Consider the following 27,224-nt stretch of genomic DNA (forward strand, 5'->3'; position numbering starts at 1 on the left):
CAGTTTTAAATTCCTTTTATTTAGAAATAGATCTACATGATGATTTACAATAATGAAAATGATAGGATGAAAATTAGGATAAACTTTATCATTCAAAACAACATATCAATAGTATAATAATAATGTAAACATCATAACAAGCAGATAAAAATATAGCAAGGAGAACTCTCATATTCAGCATGTAACCAATATATTGCAAAATACATAAAAGACACTTGCGCTTCACACGTATAACAAATTCAGACACAAGCCCTGCGGACTATTTATTTGATTGTTCACATCAAAACAGCATTATTACAGTGCTTGCTTAACACAAGACTGCCCCATATATGAGCAGAGACAAAACTGCCCCAGACATAAGACTGCGCCATATATGAGACTGCCCAAAACATGAGACTTCCCCACACACAAAACACCCCAGACCGGAGACTGCCCTAAATATCAGACTGCCCCATACATGAAACTGCCTAACATATGAGACTGCTCATAACATGAGACTGCCCCAAATACGAGACTGCCCCATAAGAACAGGAATAAGTGTTGGTTCAGTCTTTCCTGCAGCTTTGAAAGTATTTTTTATACTTCACAATATATTTTTAAACAAATGGTTTAGAAACGTATAAATAATTAGCACCTCAATTTAGTTAATTTAAGTGCCCCCAGCTTTTAAAACTGAAGGGTAACATATAGGAAATCAGCAATGGACAAGTTGGATCATTCCATGCAAAAATCTGAACAAATTTAACTGAACAAAACATTCCCAAAAATATCAAAAGTGGACTTGGATTAAAGCTGCTTGGGAAATTTAAATGAAACAAACCTCCGAAATGTAGATTTTCCTTCTGTTGTGAAATAGAACTTGTAAGTATACATGCCAATGTAAAATAAAACATTATATAGCTGCCAAACATATGATTATGACTCGTATATGATGACTGAATTTCAACTAGTGTGCATTTAAATGTTTCTAATTATGTGGTTTTTTTGCACTCATTACAATGTTTTCTGCCTTATAGTAGTTAAAGAATTCAAAAGTATTTACTTATTTCTGTTTTTTATATTTTTCTCAATCAATACATAAAATCTAAAGTCTTCAAAAATTAATAAAAAAAGGACCTTTTTTTGTTAACAAGATACTGCAATGTTTTAAAACTGACACTATTTAACCCTATTACAATATCTTTTTTGTAAGAGTTTAACAATTGTACAGACAATCTGACATTACTACTGACTACTTGCTGTATACTGAGTGGAATGATAATTGTATAACAATGGACAAGATAGGTTAAAATTATTATCTGAACACTATTTTTAAAAATTACCTGCTCCAGGTGGTAAAGATAAAATTCGTTAACACAAGTAAAAATAACCCTATAATTTTAACAAATTAAAACAAGAGCCCAACAGAGCAAATAACAACACTCATCCGTTATTTTCAGTAAAAAAGGGGGACAATCCTTTAAAGATGCACTTTCACCCAAATAAGATTTACCAAAATTAATGCAATAGTTTTGGATATACCAAAAAGGATGAATTAATGTCAAAAACAATGGTTCTTATGAAGGATACCGAGTAATTTGAAAGAAAGGCGCAGAAAACATGGTATTTCTACCTTATGAGACTATAGTAGATCACAGTAAATCTGTTAACACTCACCAATCATTTAATATTTTTGCATTTTCATCTATTACAATCTTGTTATCAGTAATTAATAGTTTCCATAAATGCATAATTCAGGGAGTATGTGTATAACTCAAAATTAATGTTTGTTATACATGTGTATGTGTTGATTTAAAAAAAAAGAGAGTGTCACTTTAAGCTGGACATTGAAGCTTTGCTGAACATGTGCAAATTGTCTCTTGCAAAAATTACCAAACATTTAATTTAACCATCTTAAACATTCTTTCAGTTATTGTCGAGTTTACTTTTTGCACGCCAAAAAGTTGACAACAGCAACGCCAAGGCTATGACAATTGTCTTTTTTTTGCTTAAATAACAAAAAACAAGCTGAAAATCATTACACTTTGAAGCTTTTAAATTGACTAACATGTACACTTAATGTTTATCAAATATAATGAAATTATCATACCAATTATAACCAAATGGCACTGTTCAGAAGTAAATTATTATTTTGTTAAACGATTACATTATTGCCTCAATTAATGTTTGAAAGTAAAACAATATACATGCACTAATTCTTATTCATCAAGCACTATTGTGTCAAAAAACTAAAATCATGTTAATAAAAATCAAATTTTATCTTAATAAGCCAATAAGCAAACATTAATTTTCAAATCAATGTCTTAACATACACACAATATTTCTGGCTTTAGCATATATTTCTTCATTTTTAATACATTTTTACAATATATGTATGTTCACAAATCATTAATCATAAAATGGAACATTATTTTAAATCCTAATACATGTAGGGACCACCTTATCAATGTGTGTACGAGCAGATCATTTGGAACTCCTCAGCCATTTTATCGAATGTATGGGATACATCATCAGAAGTAGTTCATAAAATTTTGAATTATGTTATTAATTGAATGTACACATGTAGTGTATAAGCTTGATTTTGTAGATCTAAGTTTAAATTGATTGTCATTGAAGTGTATTATTGCAAACATAATTAAGATTCCCAAGAGTTAAGGCATTAAGTTTAACTGCTAAATTGAAATTACTACGCGATCTACTTGCAGCATAGTTCAAGTGTACCGATTTCTGACATTGTAAACCATGCAATTGTTTTCGATATAAATGGCCGCGAAGATCCGAATGCGAGCAGATATCATAAAATCAAGCATTTAAGGTAAATATATTGCCTTAAAATCACTTTGAGAATTGAAAGTGCTTTTTTCCCATCAAACTATCTACGTCTTATGTGACCAATAAAATTTGCTTCGAAAGAAATAATATTACTGTTGGGATTTATCAGCTCGATAAAGTGATCGTACAATATGTTAATTGTTAAGGTGGTCCCAGTGTACGCACCAGTTATGTACCACTTGTGTAGTTTGGTAAACTCTAATTTGTGGTCAGTAATATGTAACATTGGCCCGATTGTTCAGAACTTGGTTAAAGTTAACAACGGGATTTACAACATCGTTGTTAACTTTTAAAGGTGAAATATTTGACGATGTGTTCATATATTTAAATAAAACATGTACAGCTGAAACGGTTGTCTATACTCTTCTTAAGAATACTGCAGATCATAAGTGTATCTGTGAAACTTACAGAGCAATATTGATTAGAAAGTTAACAACGGTGATGTTAACAATGTTGTTAACTTTAACAAAATTCTGAACAATCGGCCCATTGTGTATTTTAACTATCAAAATCACACAGGGTTGAACAGCGGGAATGATTCAGAACAATCCATCTCCTATAGGAGACAACACTCGGATACATTTATGACTAGAAACTATTCGTGAGAAGCTGTCGTGCAGATATAACAACAATAATCAATAAAATTTAAAACCAATACGCTCAAAGAGCTCATAGTTATTAATATAAAAATGAGTGAGAAAGCGTTCAGATGTGAAGTAGGGCTGAGTAGTAGCGTTTAAGTATATTTGTGTTATTAAACAGTCACCCGTAGAAGTAGATCTGGGGCTGTATTCAATGTGATTCATATCATTTTCCTTAGATAAGCCCGAGTGATTCTATTCAGCCTATTGGCCAGTTATTTTTACAGTCCAATCAAAACACTCAGATCTGCTCTTAAACTTATTAAGTTTCATCTAAGTTGGTTATTGAATACACCCACTCATTGTTAATTTAATGTTATAGGGTAATATGACCTCATAGTTTCCAGTGTCTAAATATAAAATGGGGATGCCCATGTAGTGACATATTTAAGGTCCATTGAACATACAAGGTTAATACTCTTTTCTTATTAACGTAATATTATGTTATACTAACAAATAATGCAAAAAAAAACATTACTGCTTTTCTGCAGTTCATATCTAAATGTATTAAACTGGTGGATTTTAGATATTTAGTTTGATATAACGGTAAATTTACTACTATAAATATTTATGACAAGATATAACAGACTTCCATACAATTTCATTAGAGCTGTGTTGAGATTATGGCAAATGTTCATTCTTTCTTGTATTGAAACATTTAAGAATTGTGATGCTTTGTAATTGGTTTAAAGTATGTTGTCATTTTTCCACTCCAAAAAGCAGCCTCACTCAACAATTATTAAAGATAGAGTTATTGGCCTTGCTGTGCATGTGCATGTTGCCCCTGGCAACATGTGTACCAAGTTTCAGTTGAATTGCTTGAACATTTGTTGAGTTATGGCATAGATTTAGATTAAATGTTTTGCACAACAACATCAAGACTATGCCAATAACCTAAACTTTTTTTCTTCAAAATACAGAAAAGCTACAAATACCTATTTTTTAATTATATTTGACAGAAAGGATATTCTCCTTTAAACCAATTACAAAGTATTACATATTGTAGTTAACTATCCCAGCCCTAGTGTGAATGCAGTGTGTAACTTAATTGATCACTAAAAGTGATGAATACCCCCAAAATGTTGCCATGAAAGCAATGTGAAATGAATTTGGAAGAACAATTTTTTCATGACACAAAAATAAATCATCAAAAAGAATGTTGTTAATGTTTTGAGTAAAATGAGCACTGCTACCATAAACTGATGATTGAAATATACAAAACATTTTTTGAATGAATGCCACCTTAAAGTTTGTATGAGATTCAATGAAAACACCAATGCCAGTGTTTGCGAACAGTCATTTGTTACATGTGTTACAGCTCGGATTTGATCCAAATCACTTTCATATCAATGGTTAACTAGATTTTAGACCAAAATAGAAAGAAATGTTTTACAGATAAAAGATTCATAGTTCCATGATATTATTATTTTTTTTAATTTGCCCATAAAAGCCTTCATTTTACGAAAACTGCCTGTAAATGTATAAGTAAAAGAGTTTCACATGAAGTGACTTAGTATTATGAACAAACTTACAATCAGCGTGACAAATAAAATGAAAGTGAATGTGTAGTTTGTTTAGTAAACAATATAACCACATTGAACATTCCACACTGCAGGATTTCTTCTCCTGTTGAGCAGAAAAATTCAAAACTGTACAGCTTTGCTTTTAGAACCTTGATTTTCTATAAAAAGTATTCAATTTTCTTTCAATAAAATCCTGATATTTTTTTTTTTCTTTTGAAAATTAACAACAATATAGAACTTAAAACAAAAAAATAGGATTATACTTTGATGAAGAGAAATTAAACAGCAGTATTGTAAATTTCGTAAAGGTCAAAGTTCATGAATGCTTAAGAATTTAGATATAAACAGGAATTCTTTTAGACTAAGTACTTTATCTTAAGTTATTTCAGCAGAGCTATACATTCTTTACAGATCCCAGAAACAAAACAAAAATCACAATATTCATAATTAGCAAAAAACAGTACAAGAATAGAAATAACAAGAATGATGAATGAAAAATTATCTAAACTAGAGTAACTGCATGTATATGACAATGCTGATGGCATGAAAAAACCAGCTTTCATTCACAAGGCATTTTGTCTCCACATATACCAATAACAAATGCGCTGCCAAGCAAACCCCTATTCTCATCTGTTCTTTTCTTAATAAACTCAAAACAAGGGGAATAACTTAATACTTATTAAAGCCAGAGTTATGTGGTAGGGTAATTCGCTATCAGTATTTTGTTATCGTGTAATAGAGGGATTCGCTTTCAGTATTTCATTATCGGGTAATAGGGGGATTCGCTTTCAGGTGAAGTTTTTCAGTCTAACAAGGGGCATAATTCAATACTTATTAAAGCCAGAGTTATCTGCTTTGCTGAACATTGTGTAATATCTCTTGCAACATGTGTAACAGTTTTCATTAAATAATTTTCACCTTTTTTTGAGTTATGGCTGAGATTTTATAAACACCACAAATCAACGCCAGTTACGACCAAGCCTATGAAAAACATTTTTTTCTTCTATAAATAGACTAATTATATCTAAATATTAAATGTGAAAATAAAATCACATATTGGTTATATAACAACTTATTTTTAAAACAATTTTTGAAGTTGTAAAAAGTTCTTATTGGCTATCTTTGAAAGTATTTATTTCGGAAATTTACTCTTATCAATTTTCAATTTCTTACTCCAATAAAAGTGTTTCTGAAATTTCTAAAACAAAATATGTATTGCAAACTGGAACGTTCACGCATTCATGAAATATGAACTTTGATTTTATTATGACTATGTTAAAAATTGAAAACAATCTAAACCATTTCACATTCTCACAAATAACGGCAAAATGCATTTAGGTACAGAACGTCCTTATGGCATAGTCCATAAACAATACTTACATATTAAAACTGTTCTGATAAAATTAACCACTTAAACCAAACATTAACATCAAGTTTGACACAGGATATGAAAATATGTGAATAACTGCTATAAAACCTTTTTAGCACTATAACAAATGTAATTATAACATTGCCTAACGGTTCATTTAGCACTAAGTATCAAAAAGAAACATTTAGTGAAACATGATGTCAATTTTATGCCAACCGAGACATGGAACATCGGTATCTACACATATGCCAGACCATTCCATGAAAAAACATGAAAATGTGTCATTTTATTTCATAATTTCCTTGCCATTTAGTTTCCCATCTGAACAGACAAACTGCCAGTCTAACATTGTTACGCAAGATGGAAAAGAGCTTGAAACTCTGTTTTACACTCTCATCTCTTCAGAAAACCCAGTTTTGTGTATTCTTCAAGCATTTAGTGTTTATCAGCTGATATCAGATTCTAATAAATGCTCCAATTTATGACTTTCTGTAACCTTTTTTTTAAAAAATATTACGTAGATCAATTTACGTAGATAAATTACCTTTGGTCTTAATACTCTAACACTTATATTCAGTTGATTCATTCCACAGGTACAACAACCCACATTATTCCACAATATGAAAATGGTCTACAATGTTTAATTAAAGCAGCAGCCCAAATAGTACAAAACACAATAAACAATGTTATTTCTGAGAGATACTGGGAAGGCCAGGTCCTGTCAGGGGAGCTTACTCTATTCCCACACCAAGCAATACATCCTGAATCCAATATGGCCGCCAAAATCCAATATGGCTGCCAAATTCAGACACTGATGCCATTGGAGAATCTGTTTTATGCCTCACAAGAAACACACATCTCATAACTGGTCTAATTTGAAGGAGTTTTCAGTGTCTGCATCTGCAATCATGTTCGGGTCGGTCAACATTTGCAGTCCGTCCAAGTCCAAAGGAACAAGTCCGTCTTTGAGAGCCTCATCTGACACACTTCCAAAAAAGTCTGCATCAAATGAACCATCACTCATTCCTGGAAATGTCAAAATAAGAAGGTTAAAAGTTACATGTACAAGTGTAAACAGAAGCATCAGATTGATGGTGAAAAGCTGAAATTACCTTCAATTGTCTGAATTATTTAAAAAAATAATAATCCAAGAGCCAACGTCATATATATTAATAATCTTAAAAAAAAGAGAGTTTGGAAACATGTAAACGAGGTTGATTCCTAAAACTGCTCTCTATTTATTGGGAAATGTATACCAAGCAAAACATCCTGAATCCAATATGGCTGCCCAAATCCAATATGACCACCCAAATCCAATATTGCCACCCAAATCCAATATGACCACGCAAATTCAATATTCCCACCCAAATCCAAAATGGCCACCCAAATCCAATACGGCCATCAAAATCCAATATGGCCATCAATTCATTGACACTCAATGAGAAAATCATGCTTTTACACATATTCCAATCTTTTATCTTCCCTCTTACCTGACAGTATGATGTCTGGTATTTTACTGTTGGCTGTTGAGCTGTTGTTTAAGTGGCCCTGAATGAGCCCATCCATGTAGAACTGTTGCATGTTTTGTCTCTGTGTGAACTCTTGGCTCGGGCTCATGATCGACCCATTGTTCACAGCCTGAGAGTAGGGCATGGACGACATGGAGGAGACAGCCACACATCCCCCACCCCCTAATGACACCGGCACATTGTTACTAGAACTGATCGGCTGATGCTGCAAGAAGAGAATAGATAAAAGATATATTTCAGCAAATGGGACAGCTATGTGTATTGTAACATTACACATATGCCACTTTTGATGTGTAATAATAATATCCACAGCACACTAAAATGGACATGATGCCGAACCACCCTGATATAAATATTTATTACTATTGAACCAATGGGGAGATAACCCTATACAAACAAATGCATGTGTATAAAAAATGTAAAACAAAGAAGGTAATTATCGTTGGGCAGTCTTTATCAGATTTTTTTCGCAGACTGAAAACCTTTCAAAAAAATAATAATGGCAAATTAGTAAATGAAAGCATTGAAAGGTCATTATTACAGAAAGTATTATAAGATCATTTTTTTAAGACAATGCTAAATAAATAAGAATTGGGAATAAAGGAGGCCAACATTTTGATGTAAATTTTACAATGAAGTGGAAACTGTGCCTAAGTGTTTAAACTGTTGTTGTTGGCAAAGTTCTGGTCCTAGTGAAAGTGCGTTTATTTGTTTAAAGGTGTCCAACTTTTGAATGCCATTATCATGTAAATACAGCCGGACCTTCCACCTTCCATGTTAAAGTGTTCAAACTATAGTAGTTGGCAACGTTCTGGTCCTAGTAAGAGTGGGTTTATTCGTAAAAGATGTACAACTTTTGAATGCAAATAACATGTTAATACAGACAGACCTTTGACCTCCATGTTTAAGAGTTCAAACTGTTGTTGTTGGCAACGTTCTGGTCCTAGTGGAAGTGGGCTAATTTATAAAAATGTGTACAGCTTTGAAGGCAAATTTTATGTAATAACAGAATGACATTCAACATTCCACATACCATGTTAAAGTGTTCAAACTGTTGTTGTAGAGCAGTGGTCTGTTGTTGCTGAAGATGGTATGTGTCGTCAAACATGGAGGATCCCCAGGGCTGGGGTGGCATCCCGGGGGACTGAGAGGGGGAGTACGAGGTCTGGGAGTGGGGCGATGTCGGGGACTGGCAGTTACCCTCAGATATGTTGTTCCTATACTGGCTCAACGAACCCTGAGAGTTGATGATACATGTATTTGTATTATTATAGAATTTCAACAGCCTAGTAAGCCATTGTAAATATGAGCATAAATATTTAATATAATTAGAATAAAGTTTTCTTATTCTTGAAAAATAATTACAAATTGGCAAAACATTTTGCATTTTGTGATACAAGGGATTCTAATAGGCAATAAAAATATTTCACTGACACGAAATTTCATGGTTTTCTGAAAATAAAACTTCCCATGGGAACTTGAATTAATGGAATTAGAAGACTTTTGTCTACTGTTTCATATTTGTTTAGGCTAGGTAGATTGCTTAAAACTGATTGTTTATACATTGCACACATCATTAAATTGTTAATTATAGGATAAATCAAAGTTGATACAGAATTGAATTGAGTTATGTTACAGTGTTATTTAGATGTTATTAGTTATTTTTCAAATAAATGTTTTTATTTCTTGTAAGACAAAAGGAATCAAACTATCTATCACAAATAGAAGATTTTTTTTAAATTACAAATACATTTCTTTTTATTTTCATACTATAAGACTTAAGACTGAAACATCAATTACGAGTTATTAAAAGTAAACAAAAATATATATTATTAAATATTATTTAAGAGTCTCGTTCTGTTGCTCCTTCTTCACTAAGTTTCAATAAACTTTGTTTCAACTGTATCTTGTCTTGTACAAATTAATTTAGGAAGTTTTCTGGATTACCACTCTTATGTTTTTTTTCCAGTAATCCAAGAGGTAAAAATCAACTTATATTAAAGCCTTCGTGATTTACCTCAGAACACATGCGAATCACGACTGGGAAGTTTTGAGAAGAACAGTGACCTGTTTATTAATGCTGTGATGACAACGCCAAGGCTATGAAAATAGTTAGACCTTTTTATGTTCATAAATCAGACAATCTTAAAACAAAGGGGTACATCTCCCTATGATTGAGAACACGATTCATCACTGAAAACATAGCAATATTGGAAACAATTTTTTTCTTCCACCAAATCTGTGCCAATTTTAACCACGCAATATACAAATATTTTTTCATGCAAACAGCCATGCAATGACGCTATACAATATAACACCAATATTATACTATTCATACATAATTTAAAAACACTGATATCTTGAAAAAATATAATATGATTATGCTTTGCATAACATAATGCCCATTTATATGAAGAAGGAATTAAAAGTGTTAATAGAATGATTGAATGATAAATTCTGAATGCATCCATGCTGATTTTTTTTTTGTTAATGCGACCTTAAATTCAAATTACCCCCAACATTTCATAATTTTGACTTTAAGGCTATGGATGTTATACAGGACAATACAGAGGGCGCCTTTATAAATACAGTGACCTTAAAATGTTCACACGATTGTAGTAAGTTTACCTCAGGGGGATCTGCCTCATGGGACGTTACACAGACTTGGGGAACAGGCCCCATGTGGGGCGGGGGCACCCGTGGGCTCTCGTCAAGCCCAGGGTAGCTCGAGTTGAGAGGTGATTGCGTGGGTGATACCTGGTTACCATGGTTACTATGGCTGCCTGCCCGCTGCTGTTGCTGTCGCATATACAACATGTACTGCTGCTGAATGCGCGGGTCTGTGTGCACGGTGCTGGGATCGTGGGACGCCACCTGGACGGACAGACGGAGGACATACAACACTCAATAGTAACCACAACATCCAGCTTACACATCCGATATCAAGCAAGTCCAGCTGATTACTAAGTATACTTGGGTTATTAAATAACAAGAAAATTCATACAGTTGTTACTGTAATTACAGTCACTTCTGGTTGGCTCAAACTCCCCGGGAAATTCGACCCATGCAGAAAAAATATGTGTACGAGAATGCTCATTCTTTTCGTATGTTTTTCCCCTGTTTGTTTAATTTTGATTGATCTCTACTCCTTTAGGTTCATTAAAATAGTTTCAACTAGATTGAATTGTTTCACTGATGGTACTTCTTTTGTTCAAACATTAAGATTTAAATTATTTTATCACATAGTACCAGGGCACTGGGATGGGCCGTTTTTCACATGTATGCCCTTTACTACAGAGTCAGCTGAACATGCAAACAGCAGGCGACCATGCTGCTCCTCAGTATCATTTAGGCTTTGCGTACCTTTTTGCAGGTAAATGTTTTCAAATAATCTTAATCTATATAATACTTTAAAATGACATAGAGCAGCATGGTTTCCAATTCTATAACTACTTAAATTGCTTAAAATCAGGGTGTGAATCAAGCAATCAATTGAAATGAATACATATTATACTGAAAAGCTATATGTACTTAACGAAGCTAAATATGTGAACTGTGATAACACAGGATTGTAACTGTATAGCATGATTTAAGAAAGCCAAATTGCTTATTATTATAGCCCTACCCAAAAAATTGGATAATTGTGTGATAATAACCATAATATTATACTTTTTAGGAGAATTATTTTCACGGAGGGAATAGCGTCATTCTCCTAATAGATGGTCCCTGCACATGTCATTTTTAGGACCCACTAGTACAAACAATCTTGTCTACATTTGTCAGTAAAAATTAGTGGTGTGTAACCTTTGGGTAGTACAGTAAGGTACAGGCTTATAGTCAACAAGATGGCCAACAAAAGATTGTTTTACAGGGAAAAATATATATTTTTATCCATGTTTTAAATCAGAATTTGCATCAGTACTGTGCCAGAATCGATGAAAATTATGAGCAAAGACCCTTAGCACATCTCTAAGGGCCTGCACGACTATATGGACAAATGCACTACAAGATTGCATTCCATTACAAATTTAGAGAACCAGTCATGTTCCAAAATAGTAGTTTTGCCATATCTAAATGTGTTTATATGTTCACAATTCCTCAGAAACCTTTCACAATACCGCACCAAGTTACAAAATATTACACTTTAGCTCTTGCCCACCAACAAACATAATATCCACAACCTGATAAGCATAATAATGCAACTTACATATCTTTTTGGAATCGGTTTCACACGCTTTAAATAGCAAAAAATAAACACCTTTCTCTAAATGTACAAAACATACTATTTCCCTTGATAACACTCTCTAAAAAGTGAAAATTGATGATGTTTTATGCACAATTATCTGAAAAACCCAGTCAGTTTGTTGCTTAGGGCCTTTAAACAACATAAATATGGCCTTTTGGTTACAATATAGAGCCTTAGATAGAGCCTTTAGATAATAGTAATAGGGCCTTTAGATAATAGTAATAGGGCCTTTAGATAAGATAAATAGGGCCTTTAGATAATAGTAATAGGGCCTTTAGATAAGATTAATAGGGCCTTTAGATAATAGTAATAGGGCCTTTAGATAAGAGTAATATGGCCTTTAGATAACTGTAATAGGGCCTCTAGATAACAGTGATAGGGTCTTTAGATAATAGTAATAGGGCCTTTAGATAACAGTGATAGGGTCTTTAGATAACAGTTATATGGTCTTAAGATCACGGTAACAGGGCTTTATATCATGGTAACAGAGCTTTAGATCACAGTAATAGGGCTTTAAGAGAACAGTCATAGGGCCTTTATATGACAATAACAGGACCTTTATATGACAGTAAAAGGGGCTTGAGTAAACTATAATAGGGCCTTTAGATAACTGTAATATGGCCTCTATGTGACAGTAATCGAGCCTTTAGATAACTATAATAGGGCCTTTAGATAACTGTAATATGGCCTCTATGTGACAGTAATCGAGCCTTTAGATAACTGTAATAGGGCCTTAAGATAACTGTAATAGGGCCTTGAGATAACTGTAATAGGGCCTTTATGTAACTGTAATAGGGCCTTTATGTAACTGTAATAGGGCCTTTAGATAACTGTAATAGGACCTTGAGATAACTGTAATAGAGCCTTGAGATAACTGTAATAGAGCCTTGAGATAACTGTAATATGGCCTTTAGATAACTGTAATAGGGCCTTTAGATAACTGTAATAGGGCCTTGAGATAACTGTAATAGGGCCTTGAGATAACTGTAATAGGACCTTGAGATAACTGTAATAGGGCCTTTATGTAACTGTAATATGGCCTTTAGATAACTGTAATAGGGCCTTGAGATAACTGTAATAGGGCCTTGAGATAACTGTAATAGGGCCTTTATGTAACTGTAATAGGGCCTTTATGTAACTGTAATAGGGCCTTTATATAACTGTAATAGGGCCTTGAGAGAACTGTAATAGGACCTTGAGATAACTGTAATAGGGCCTTTATGTAACTGTAATAGAGCCTTGATATAACTGTAATAGGGCCTTTATGTAACTGTAATATGGCCTTTAGATAACTGTAATAGAGCCTTGAGATAACTGTAATAGAGCCTTGATATAACTGTAATAGGGCCTTTATATAACTGTAATAGGGCCTTTATGTAACTGTAATATGGCCTTTAGATAACTGTAATAGAGCCTTGAGATAACTGTAATAGGGCCTTGAGATAACTGTAATAGGGCCTTGAGATAACTGTAATAGGGCCTTTATGTAACTGTAATATGGCCTTTAGATAACTGTAATAGAGCCTTTAGAAAACTGTAATAGGGCCTTGAGATAACTGTAATAGGGCCTTGAGATAACTGTAATAGGGCCTTGAGATAACAGTAATATGGCCTTTATATGACAGTAAACAGTTTAGCCTTTAGAAACAGTTAAGTACATGTATTGTACTAAAGAGTCCCTAGTTTGATATACAAGCAATAACAAAACATAACTACAAAAGACCTGTAGTGGCATTTGCAATTATAAAGTTGAACTCCAATTTAATGAAATCATACAGTTAAAATGTTGAATCATGCATTTATAAAGATGAAATTGAGAAATCTTGAATTTGTGAAGTTGAAATTGTGAAATCTAGAAAAACAAGCTTTTGTGACAATAAATTCCTGAAGTCATTAATTCATGAAGATAAAATTATGAAATCATGTGTATGTGAAGTTGAAATCGTGAAGATGAAATGTAACCACAGGTCTTTCATAAATAACATCTAATGTTCTATAGTTAAAAATAAACAATACAAGGGAGGTAACTGTACTATAGGAGTTGACAAGTGAGTGTGGATGTATCAGGCAAGGGAAGTAACTTGAACAATATCTACAGCTTACATCTGGAGTCTTCGGACTCAAGGCCTAAATGAAATAGCAGCGAAAATAAATGATAAATGTAGAGCATAGTATTCATGCCACTGCAAGTTAGTTAGTATCAGCCTTTCTGTAATGGTATCAAGATAAAGCTGAAAAAACAACACTCAGAGCCGCAAACAGTCAATAAGATAAACCATAACACCTTGGACATGTTGAAAGAGTTATTTCGGACAAGTACAGCAACATCCATTTACTGATTTGTGTGTATTTATATTTCATGATTAAGAATGTAGAAAAAGTTCATCTACAATGCAGAAAAAATCAAGTAGCATTCTATTCAATAAGCAAGAAAATATCAGACAAGAAGTCCATACGTTAAGAACTACTACTATCACTAATGTTCACATGAGTGAACATGTACATACCGGGGGAGAGAGAGGGACTCTCATTGACTGGTTCCCGTTGGAAGTGAGCACAAGAGGGCTGGGTCCACTGGCATTCATCCTGCGTCGCTGAGATCCGGGAGACGCAGAAGAAGATCCGTTATGTGACGGTGGCCCCATGGCCATGTGGTGAGCACTGGTAGGTGACAGGTTCGCTGGACTGTTTGCGTAGTTAGCAGTCTGCAAGACAGAACATGCAAGTTTTCAGTCGGATAACAAGGCTTCAGCTGAATGGTATGATTTTAAAAAAATGTATGAAACCACTAGATATTCAAGTTCTGTTGCAAGAGGGGTTGGGAACTGCTGATAAGTCCTGCCTACCTGTAAAGGGGCACCCTGAAGGGGAGAGGGGAAAATTACTGATAAGTCTTGCATACCTGAATCTCGAGGTCTAGAGCTGTAGTGAGGGGAGAGTAGAACTGTTGATAAGCCCCGCCTACCTGTTCCTCAAGGTCCAAGGGGGTTGTGAGAGGGGAGGGGAACTGCAAAATGGTGAGGTCTGGTAGGGAACCGGTGTTGTTGCCAATAGGGATGTGCATCTGAGATTCCTGCTCAGCCGATGGGTATATACTGAAAAAAGAGTCGTTTAGGGGTTAATATACTGTTGGGATTATCTTAAATATGGAAAGACACACAAACTGAAGTTGTTATTTGTTGTTTCAGGTAATGTTATACATAATTATAATACACCATTACAAGATGTAAAGCTATATGAAGTTAAAGAGAGGGGACATAAAAATGTGACACTGCAGTTGACAACGCAGAAACTGGATAACTTAATCCCCATATATCTGTCATACAACATAAAAAGAGGGCTTAAACGGAACTTAACTTGTAGGGATGGCTAGTTTTATAAACATCATGATATTCACATACTTGATATTTGGCACTTCACATGACTTCGGCCTTTGCTGTAACTGAAAATAACAGGATTTTGCAGGAGTTCCAAACAGTATTAGTTTATCAATTTATAGTAATTTTAAAGCTGTCTGTAATTATCATTTCACAGGTCAACAAAGCTGTATTTCAAATTAAATAAGTTAATAATTGTATATAAGGTACATCCCTATTGTTTCATTTCAAAACCGAAATTATCAAAGAAACAACTCTTACCCCTTTAATGCATACAAGCCTATGTCACTCACCTTTTTGGGGTCCCAGGGGTAGCCGGCTGATAAGCCGGAATTTTCACCCACAACCTCTTGAACTGAAACAGGGACAACTCTCAATATATACAAAGTAGTTTGAAAGCAAACAAAAAGAAGAAGAGCACCGCCTGTGAGTGTTGAATGCTTGTCTGATTTTATCCTTTTACGGTCTATTTATTTCATATTGTACATCTGATAGTGAAGAGGTTTTCCAAAGTTTAAAAGTTATAGCTTTGATAGTTTGCATATAATTTATAAATGACCCAAGCACAAAAATCAGACTAGCTAAAAATTACAAAGTCCAAAAATACTAAAATATCTCCCACCCTTCCCCTACCCTTCCAAATGTGTGACTCAAACACCTGTTTGATATATTGAAGGCATTATCCATTTATTGTCTGTAAAAAATAATGAAATCAATTCAACAAAAATTGAAGAAGCTACATGTCCAATTATCAAAATCAACCAAAATCTATCAACATTCGTGTTTATTATCCAAAAAACAGGTGAGACGGATGAGGTGCATCTTTAGGGTACAATGTGAAGAAGGATATTAGATGAACAAGTTCCTATAGTTTTGAAGTGATAGCTTTGATAGTTTCCATGTATACTGACCTAAACGCAAAACTTAACCAATGCTTCCAATGACGGCGATGACATTCAATTGACAACAATAGCTCTTCAATTTTTTTCAAAAATCATACACGAGAATAAAACACAAAAGTGTTTAAAATCTAAAGCTAAGTTAAAGATCCCTTGTAACTCCAAGGTTTTCAAAATCACATAACATAGACTAGTCAAATATAATACATTATTTGTTTTATGTTGAGATTTGTTTCCAAAGAACTATAACTAACACTTGCTATATGTTACTAGTATCAAAGGCAAAATCATCACAGACCATATAATGATATTCATAATACCACATTATATATAATAACACTAGGTGTTTGAGCGTGTATAGAAACAAAATAAAGAAATTTTCCCAGAAGCTTAGCATACTTCTCCTGTGCATCGGAGGAGTGTTTGGACTGGGGATGTCACCTCCAGCCCCCATGGAGGAACTGGCATGGATCGCCGAGTCAGAGTTTGTCCTGAAATACACACAAAATGGTGTTATACATTGAGGTTACCATTCTAAATTTATAACAGATGCATGTTTAAGGTGAGTATATATCTCAACATTATCAAAGTGGTGCTTGGAATAAATACCGGTAGGTGATCTTAATAAGACTTGGACCAAAAAGCCCAAATTCCTGCAGTGTGACTTGGCTTTAAATGAGAGTACCATGAAGCAAATACCAACATTTATCTGTTGTTTTTCAGTCTAATAAAAGGGAGTTACTCAACCATTACTAATGCCAGAGTTGCAGGTTTTGCTGCACATGTGCATATTTTCTCCCGTAACATGTGTACAAGTTTCATTTCAATATCTTGATTTTTTTTTTGAGGTACGCCCAAGGTAAATACTGACACCTAGAGGCTATTATAATACCTAGGTTTTTTCCTAAAAAAACCCCCAGACAAGCAAATAATGTCACGCGCCTAGTTATGTAAACTTAAAATAGTGATCCACTACTCTGGCCAACATTCTACAGGTGTAGGGCTAGCCAGCTTGAGCTGAATTGGTGAGAGTGGTAACTGTTTATTATATCAATTTTTCTTTAAGACAATTAATGAGAAAACAGAGCAATATGATTACAGACAGAGAAAGATGCTATTTTTTTCAAATCATGCACGTTAAAACGAAGTTTCACAAAATCCTGAAAATATTCCAATGAATGGCCACAGTATGTACCGGGTATGAATGGTTTAAAACAATATTTTCAAGATTGAATTTTGTAAATAAAGCTACATTTAAGAACTGAAAAATGAATTAAGACGATTTCTTTTTTTCTGTTCTTGTGTTTTATCAATTGTTGGTTTTAAGAACCTGTGAGTGATGACAATAACTCAAATGCCAAAATCTCTATATATTTTTATATAAAATTCATGCTATCAGTATAAATCCCCCAAAACCTATAATGTGTTAATAACAACCTATTTCCAATGCAAACCAAATCACATTCTATACATCTGCCCATAGTTTAGTAATACTTTTCATCATCATACAGTGCTTTAATTTTTGACCCTCATTTCTAAAAAAGCAAAGCCTTTATATAAGACAAACATGCCGACTACAAAAATATTGGAATTGAAAAACCATTTTGTTAAAAATTTATGAGGATTACTTATATTTAATAATCTATTGTAAAACAAGACCATTTATTTAAATGCCAACTTGCCCTAAAACTTTAACCTGCCCTAAAACTTTAACCTAAGTCAATCAGGGGCCATAACTCGTATTTAGGATAATATGGAGTTATGTAACCTCAAAGGAGTGATGGTCCTAAACAACTGTGTGAAGTATTAAGTCAATTGAACAAAGGATATAGAAGTTATTAATAAATATTCCAACTTGCCCTAAAACTTTAACCTAAGTTCCATAGTCAATCAGGGGCCATAATCTGTGTAAAGAATTATATGGAGTTATCTAACCTCATCATGTGATGGCCCTGAACAACTGCGTGAAGTATTAAGTCAATTGAATGTAGGGTATTGAAAATCCCAACTTGCCCCAAAACTTTAACGCTGGGGCGAGTAGTATAGCCCACCTAATCTTCGAATATCGAGCTAATAAAAATGAGGTTCCAATATAGAATCTGATTGATTGCAAAACAAATAAGAGCACCACAAGAAAATGCAAACGCTTGTCGTTTTGTTTTTCTTCAGTCTGTTTTTTTTCTTCAGTCATACAAGGGGCATTAATCATAAATTATTAAACTCAAAGTTATTGGCCTTGCTTTAAAGCTGCACTCTCACAGATTTACCATTTTTACAACTATTTTATTTTTTGTCTTGGAAAGAGCAATTTTTTGCTTAAATATCTGCAAACCAATGATATAAGATTGCTGACAAAAGATCAGATCGCAGATTATCATATTTCTGTTCGAAAATTAATGTTTTATGCACTTTTCATAAACCGTTAGTAACGGTTTAAGCAATAAAACATGAAATTTGCTGACAAAAGATCAGATCGCAGATTTTCATATTTCTGTTCGAAAATTAATGTTTTATGGCTTAAACCGTTACTAACGGTTTAAGAAATAGGCATAAAACATCAAATTTTGAACTAACTGCGTTCTAATTTTTTGTCAGCAATCTTATATAACTGCCTTCCATGGATTTTCGCCAAAATTAGCTCGTTCTAAGACAAAAAATAAAAATGTTGTCAAAACTTCAATCTGTGAGAGTGCAGCTTTAAATGTACATATTGTCTCTGGCAACATGTGTACAAAGTTTCATGTAGATTTCTTATAAGTCTTTTATATAAATGACCAAAATTGGTGTTTTGTACTCCATTAGCGATGACAATGATTCTGAGGCTATGACAATAACTCAATTTTTTTTTGAAAAACAACAGACCGACTAATAAGTTGTATCCTTCATTTCAGGCAACACATAAACATGAATACATGACACAAACACCAAACAAAGGAAAAATATATGTCCTAAAATATGATTGTTTAAATTGAACTCCATGATACTAATACTAATTTTTACATGTATTGGTAGGAACTAATTGAACAGCACGAAATAAATAAAAGATAATTCAATAATAAGATTATTTAAAAAGAAATCAATCTATTTTGTCAAAATGCATCTCAGAGAGACAAACAGAGGTAAAGACATGTCATGCAGAAAAGGCAAACCTAATCTAAATGATACAATCTGAAATTGTTCATAATGTACATTTTGTGGAAATTCTTTGCTCTTCATTTTATGGTTCTATACAGTTAATCTGGTTATAGAAAATAAGATATTCTTGACCTAGCCCAAAAACAGTTTTTTTCATAATATTGTTAAAAATTATAACTTACAAGCCAAAATATATAAATTTATCAAAAAAATAATCTACAAAGTTGACATAGCAGGAAAGTGTTTATATGGATAACTAATTTAAAATACCAAAATGAAAACTGTAAAAAAACAGTCTTTATAAAATACTTTTCCATATGTGTAAGCTTTTTAATGGTGTCAGATTGACCTTACACGGAAAATATGTCAAAGAACTAAATGGAACTTTTCTGCAAGACATTCCAACAAGTATCAGGGTAACAATGGAAGGACTGGACATTCGAAAGAAGCGATGAAATATAAGGCCAACCCAATCTGCATGCACTGTGACACTTGGTATATATATACAGTATTCCTTGACATTCTACATCCATGGCAAGCCCTGAATGCAAGAGTAACATACAAATATAACCAAGCCAAACACCAGAACCAAAAATGTTCGCATTACATATGAAACCTGTAAGACATGATAATCATATTTTGAGTCCTAAAATTTTAAACAGTTCAGTACAGAATAACAAGAATACCCATGTACTTGAAACAATATTTGTCAGTGTACGGTTAATGATGGAATGTCCAAGGTACCACATGATTTTGCAAATCAGTTCTACTTTGAACATCCCACAAATATTATCTTTATTTGTGGCCCTTTCCAATCAAGATCTATTTGTGTGAATTGACCTTTACATTGAGTGTATACCACAAGATAAATTGTGTCAGAAATGTTTCGTCTAAAGGCAATATTTTGCTTCAAATGAAGACTTTAAACAAAGATAATTTTACTATTTCTTCACCATTTTAAATGAAAAGCGCAGTCTAAGCCACTTACGGAGCCCCACCATCAGTCTTTTTCCAGTGTTTGATTGAGAGTTTAGTTTCTTAAAACACTTCGCCAAACCTTTTAAAAATACAGCCGTCTGACGGAGCACTGTCAAAACATTATTTTGAAAACAGGTTTGTCAGTGTTTGATAAAACTAATAACCTTCTCAAACTTTGGTAATAAAACAAAGGAGAGGCTATTTAAGCTGCATAGACTGCCCTTTGTTTCATTTAAAATGGTGTAATAAAAGAAAAGTTATCTTTGAATTAAGTCTTTATTTTAAGCAAAATGTTGCCTTCCGACATAGCATATATGACGTCATTTATCACGAGGTATACACACACTTCTTTAGCCAGTATGAAAACTGAACACAAAGATGAGGTTATAGTATATCAACCTGTTACAATTTGTGACATTTATACCAAAAATGAATTTTTAAGTAACAACCAAGATCTTTCATTGAAACAGGGTCCAGAACCTTGGCAACAGAGGTCAAATGAATACGAAAGGACAAACACCAGGGTTAACCAGTTACCTATCGTCACAATTATTACGAAACAGGTAGTTTGGCTTGGCTTATTTTGATGCTAGGATGACCTTGAGTTAGAGTCTCACTCACCGCGCTAAATGGTTCACACCATTTAGTTGTCGATATACATGTAACCGGGAAAACGGCATGGGCCTGTGTTATAGGGAGGAAGACTATTAGACCCGACACCTCTCCCAAGTAAAACACGCGCAAATAAATATTAAAACAACACACAATGCATGAAAGATAAAATGTTGGTTTGCAGGGCTTTTTCTTAAGCACAACCTATGTACCTGTATTTACAATTTTGTTTCAGTTTTTATGACCCCCAAGTAGCCAAAATTAGTTAATCATTTTGTTCATCCAAATGTCTAATTTCGATGATTTCTCTCCCCATCCCCCATTTCCACATGATCAAAGTCCACATTTAACACCACCAACATATTTATCTGTTCATGCACTTCTGTAAAGTAATCATAAGAAAATTTCCACAGGCCAGAAACTTTCAGAATATTGTGAATTTGGAAAAAATTCAGGTGACTGTCTGCTAGTTATTTCCCACAAAAAAGTTCCAAATGTTTTACCAGGAAAAAGGTTCCAATGATATTTCCAAAACAAGTGTTCCAAATATCTTCCATGGAAAATGATTCCAAACAGGGTTCTCATAACAAGCTACTCAGATTTTCTAGTCCAAGGAATCACACCTTTGTTTTGGACCTCACTTTATTTGAAATAATCATATATAACAAAGGATGGACTATTTCACCATTTCCCCTAAAATTTTCCTTTTGGTTTCACTTATAAAGGAGAACCTTGATTCCAAAGCTATTTTTATATTATTTTTCACCTGAAATTTATCTCTCTGCAACTGTCAATGGCCATATAGAAATAATTCAAGAAAAAATGAAAAATAGCTAATATTAACTAAAACATATTAAAAAGCTATACACAGTAATGCATAAATGTATAAACTAAACTGAAGGAGAGAATGTAGTACAGCTAAGGGAACACACTTGAGGTTTTAGCTGAAGAGTTATGGAAGGGTGCTGCAACTATGTCCTTTTCTTGTAGCACCCTTCTGACCTCATGACGACCAGAATGGGTACCCTTTTGCCCTCTTTGAATTAAAGGCTTAAACAGTCAAATATTAATTTTGTTTTGATTAAAACATTTAATATGATTATAAATACATACAAACTTTATATATTTAGCAGTCGAAATCTTACAGTACATTTCTTTAATTTAATAATATTTTTTAATGTTTTTGTCAAATTCATGATGTTCAAGTTCTTCATATCCAAAAACATTGTGCCCTTTCTCCCTTAACACCCTTTCCCTTTTTTGCAGCACCCTGTCCTTTTCAAAACCCAGCTAAAACCCTAAGACTGCTACATAAAGAAGTGGCTTTATCAGAAACACATATAGTTAAATCATACAATTGTTGTATTAATAAAGAATAACATTGTAAAGGTCTTCTTACAAAAGTAGGGGCATACCTGTAGCATTTTGAATTGTGTGTACGTACAGCCAGCTATTGATATGTGAAGGTCTTTTATTAGTTAAGTCTCAATAATTATGTTATATGGGTGGGAGCTGGAGTGGACATTTTTTTTTTTTTTTAAAGAAAACAGACATGAAAGAACCATTATCAAGCCTTCTAAATGCCAACATTCTGTGGAATAACAACAAACTTTAACCAGTTAAAAGTTACACGTTTATATATACCGCCTATTTTCTTTATCCTGATTTCAAGACTTAATGATTTCCATTTTGAGATATTAAAAATGGATTTGTATGCAAGGTCTACTGGAGTATGCCTAGGTATGCCCCTTAATTGCTTTAAAAAGCATATTTCTAGGGAAATATTAGATACATTGGTGAAATGCTGGAGGTTTTATTGTTGTGTTGTCAGATTAAACAGCTTGCAACAAACGACTTATCACAAGACAATTAAAATATAAGTGGCTGCATGCTCAAAATTAAACAAGGCATACAACTTCTCTGTAGAGCCAATCAGAATGTAATGAGACTGAAGCATGTTTTTTAATTCTACCTCAAAGATAAATAATAAACTCTAAAAATCTACATGAAAGATATTTCTAATTACAATTACGTACATCACTTCAAATCCAATATACTGATTTTTTGCTGGTCCCCTCTATACCCAGCAGAATGACACCGCTACATGTTTTCAACATTAACTTCAACATAACCTATTAGAAAAACATCCATTTAATTGATGAAACTATCAAATGTAGTCATGGAAAGATTCCCTAATATGCCACTGCCTACAAACATTACTTTGGCATATTTTCTTTAGGTGTACCAGTGAAAATCTAACCATTTGGGAAGACTTTGATAAAAAAAAATGATTACAAATTCATCAACAGTGTTAAGAGTCAGTCATTTTTAATTTATTGATGAATCTTAAAAAAATATCCACTAAATTGTCAATAAATGTAGCTCTATAACGATAATCAACATTTCAGTCTCCTTACTTTCTGAATAAGAAGCAGTATTTCTCAGCCAACAGCCACAATTAAAATTCATGCAGGTACTTTCACTCTGCAAAACAACTAACCATGGACAATTTGGCCGGTCGCCTGCCACTAGCACTCATAACTTTTCTATTTAAGATCACCATGACCTTATTATACTGACCACAAACTCCAAAAGGGGCCATTTACTGAGAACAAACAATCTGCATGGCGCTAGACTGATTCATTCAGAACTGATTGGAAACAAGGGTGATGCCTATGATGTGGACGTTGCTGGACAAAGTAATCCCTATAACATTGTGTTTTCCATACATCGCATGGGGGACACAAAAAGCTGTTCAGCCATACATGTACATTGTATATACATGTACAAACACATACTTGTAATCTATTTCAAGAATTGTAATTTACAATGTTAATGACAAAAAAACCAAAGTCTGTATAGAGAGAGAGAGAGAGGGAGAGATCAAACCTCAAGAAAAAAGGATGAAAACTTCACGTTAAAACAGCTGCCCAACAATCAAAGACCATATTTACAACTGACGGCTCTATACATGTCTGCACTATTTTGTTACATATTTGACTAAAACTATGCGGAAAAAATGAAAAACTACAAAAACATTATATACATGTGTAAAGTATGATGTACCTTCGCCAGCTTGTGTCTGGTGGTGGTGAAAGATACGCTCCTGTGCCATATGGTGAACAGTCGGCCTGAAACATCATGTGAATACTAGTTATACAGCTTGCTTAAAAACCTATTCAAACACACGTAACAAAATATGATTTGTTTATATACAAATATTAAAATTCCTTCAAGTTTCAAAATGTATGCCGTCACAGATGCAACAGATAAGACCATTTATCTATTTATTAAATGATCATGCTGTATCAATCTGCATGTATTTTACGTAATGATAGTCACATATTTGGTTATAGAAATTATTCTTTTTGATGAACAAGCAAAATTCTTAAATAACTTATTGGCATAAAAAATGTAATGCATAGCTATACAAAATTTAGAACAAGCTTGTGGTAATTTCAACCCCTGCCATGTATCATTTTATATGAGATACCCTGTTCTTTTCCATGTTGAAGGGGCGGGACCGAAGAGGGCCGACCTGCCTGCCACGGTCTCGGGGGTGCATTCGGTCGACACGCTGGTTCCCTCCTCTCATACCCTCCATCTGCTGCAATGTCTGAATGAAGATGAAATCTTATGTTAAGGCATCAGCACTATGTTTAGGGTTTTAGGGGTTTTAAAAAGGATAGGGTGCTGCAAAGTAGGGACACGGTGCTAAGGAGAAAAAGGGTACAATGTTTCAGACAATCAAGATTTTGAACATTATGAATTCACCAAAAACTGGTACGAATTTTGTTTGAAGTAATATTAGGTTTCAACTAACATATTGTCAAGTAATTATGTTAGTATAATCATATTATAAATTTTACTCAAAACAAGATATAATATTTGATAGTCAGACTATCAAATATGATATGTTTTAAGACTGTCTTAAAGGGGCTGTACTCCATATGATTTAATAGCGAAAAAAAGAAAATTGTCGAAAACTTGACATAAACTTGGTATCGATGTGTACAATGCATTGAAATTTACTAACTGAAGTACCACATAGTTTACAATTAATTTATTTTTCGCAGTGTTTTCGTATTTTTTCAGTGTTTTCGTATTTTTTAATTAATTTTTTTGACTAGGTATGTCTACCTAGTATAATTCATTCCTTACGCGTGATTGGCTAGTCGATGATATCACCAAGTTAGGTATATAGCTTAAATACTCCAACCGTTTAGGGTAAGCCTTAGTAGCACAGTGGATACAACACTGGACTGCAATTTTGGCGACACCAGTTCGAACCCGGTCTCCGATTTGATTTTTATTTTACATTATGGTATTTTCTTTACAATTATTATATCAAAGAGTAAAACATTTTATCAAATAATTGTCCTGAGATTCATTACAGAAAAAAACTTTTTTTGGTGCCAATCTGGTGTACAGTCCCTTTAAGTATTTCATTCTATAAAGGCAGAAGGGTGACAATTCTGGTCATCATGAGGGCAAAAGGGTGCTACCAAAAAAGACAGGGTGCAGCCTCTTTTATCAATATATAGAGGTCAATAAACAATCAGTGACTAACCAATGGTCTCTTAACATTAAAGATCCCTACATTACAAGAAATGAGGACAGTCTCATTGATTAGTCTAAAATAATAGACGTGTTATACGGGATTCTTCCAATCCCTAACGTCTAAACGGGAATGTGCAAAAAACGGGGGTGTTTTAAAAAATATTGAAATTGTTTTAAGTGAATAATTTTATGGTTGAAATAAATCATAAAGAGTTATATTCATATTTTACCATGTAAGTGAAATGTTATTTTGCACTAAACAAGCATTTAATGCATTAAAACAAGTTGTTTACCTTTCCAATAAAACGAAAGTTGACTGACACAGAAAACAATTATGCGAAGGGGAACAACTCGATACAGTCGTAATAACTCGGCCTCCTCCGACAAAGCTTCGAGATAGACCTCGTTACACAATCGTAACAACTCGGCCATGGCCGAAATGTTCCGAGCGATTTAAAACTGTGCCCTAAAGCCTAATGCAGGTGCCCTTCATGTATGTATCGTTATGTTTTGACAGAATGAAATGAAGAAAAGCCGTCAAACTCATAATTATAAGTTGGATATTTATTTTAAATTTTTTGTGTACGGAACTAATATAAAAAACATTATCTGGTAATATTTCTTGTTTTTATAATATTTTATAGACACTATATGCTTTAACCCGGAATCCTGATCGGAACAACTACCCACTTTTGATACTAAACAATTTGTTTGTGAAGGATTTGCCATATCAAAAATCTTAAAAAAATCCGTCAACGTACAATTATTTGGACTATCTCATTGATAAGCTGTGCATAATCAATCAATGATTTAAATATTTGAGGGCCTCCTAGTTTATTCATCCAGATTATGGCATTGGCCCTTTAGAACACGGCAGCAATTCTTCAATTAATCGTTACGGTCATAACATTGTCAATGAGCATTGGCTTTTAGATTGTGGTGACGTTTAATCAACAATACAGTATATTGCCGATAATCGGCCAATCACTACTTGTATTTCAAAAATATTTAGGAAGACTGCATGATAGGACAGAAATTAACAGCACATCTGTTGAAATCTATGAAATGGGTATAAAAAAAACATAGTATTATTTATACCTGTAAATCAATGCCAGCATTTGCATTGACCATTTGATTGACATTTGGTAGTGATCCACCTCTGTATTGTTGCATGATGTTCTGTTGTATGTGGAGCTGTTGGTTGCCTTGTTTGGGATGGCTCTGAAATATGTTATAGCGAAATTAAGATATAATCGTGGTATTGGTAGATGCTAAAATGGGGAAATATCTTAAACATTTTCTGGTTAATTTTCGAAAGGATGTGATTTTTGCAATGTGCTTATTTAGGCAAATGTGTACAGAATCAAATAATCCGTAAACGCACTCGTGTAGCGGCGCTAACATCTCTTAAAATGGCTTCAAATGCAGCTGTTTCTTCGGCTTGTTTCTGGTTATGAAGGGCAATTTTCTCGCTAAATTTCCGAGGATTCGCCATGTTGAGTGACTTGTTATGATTTTGCGAC

The 27,224-nt window shown here is 33.6% G+C and overlaps 1 protein-coding gene across 8 annotated transcripts; it reads right to left on the reverse strand.

Annotated features, from left to right (window-relative positions):
• Positions 1-27,224, reverse strand: LOC128227085 (CREB-regulated transcription coactivator 1-like). Of its 8 annotated transcripts, none has more exons than XM_052937287.1 (15): positions 27,086-27,224; positions 26,800-26,922; positions 24,635-24,757; positions 24,208-24,272; positions 21,151-21,213; positions 16,816-16,907; positions 15,811-15,872; positions 15,542-15,582; positions 15,106-15,235; positions 14,648-14,845; positions 12,102-12,128; positions 10,523-10,768; positions 8,928-9,131; positions 7,856-8,099; positions 1-7,391 (listed from the first exon to the last, which is right to left on the reverse strand). In XM_052937287.1, exons 1-15 carry the CDS (start codon positions 27,194-27,196, stop codon positions 7,225-7,227), a joined length of 1,896 nt encoding a protein of 631 aa, XP_052793247.1. In that variant the 5' UTR covers positions 27,197-27,224; the 3' UTR covers positions 1-7,224. The 8 variants fall into 8 exon arrangements, with proteins under 8 accessions (XP_052793247.1, XP_052793249.1, XP_052793245.1 ...); XM_052937289.1 differs by having other exon boundaries at positions 10,652-10,768; positions 15,043-15,235; XM_052937285.1 differs by having other exon boundaries at positions 15,043-15,235.

Source organism: Mya arenaria, chromosome 3, assembly GCF_026914265.1.
Source record: "Mya arenaria isolate MELC-2E11 chromosome 3, ASM2691426v1".
Classification (NCBI taxonomy): domain Eukaryota; kingdom Metazoa; phylum Mollusca; class Bivalvia; order Myida; family Myidae; genus Mya; species Mya arenaria.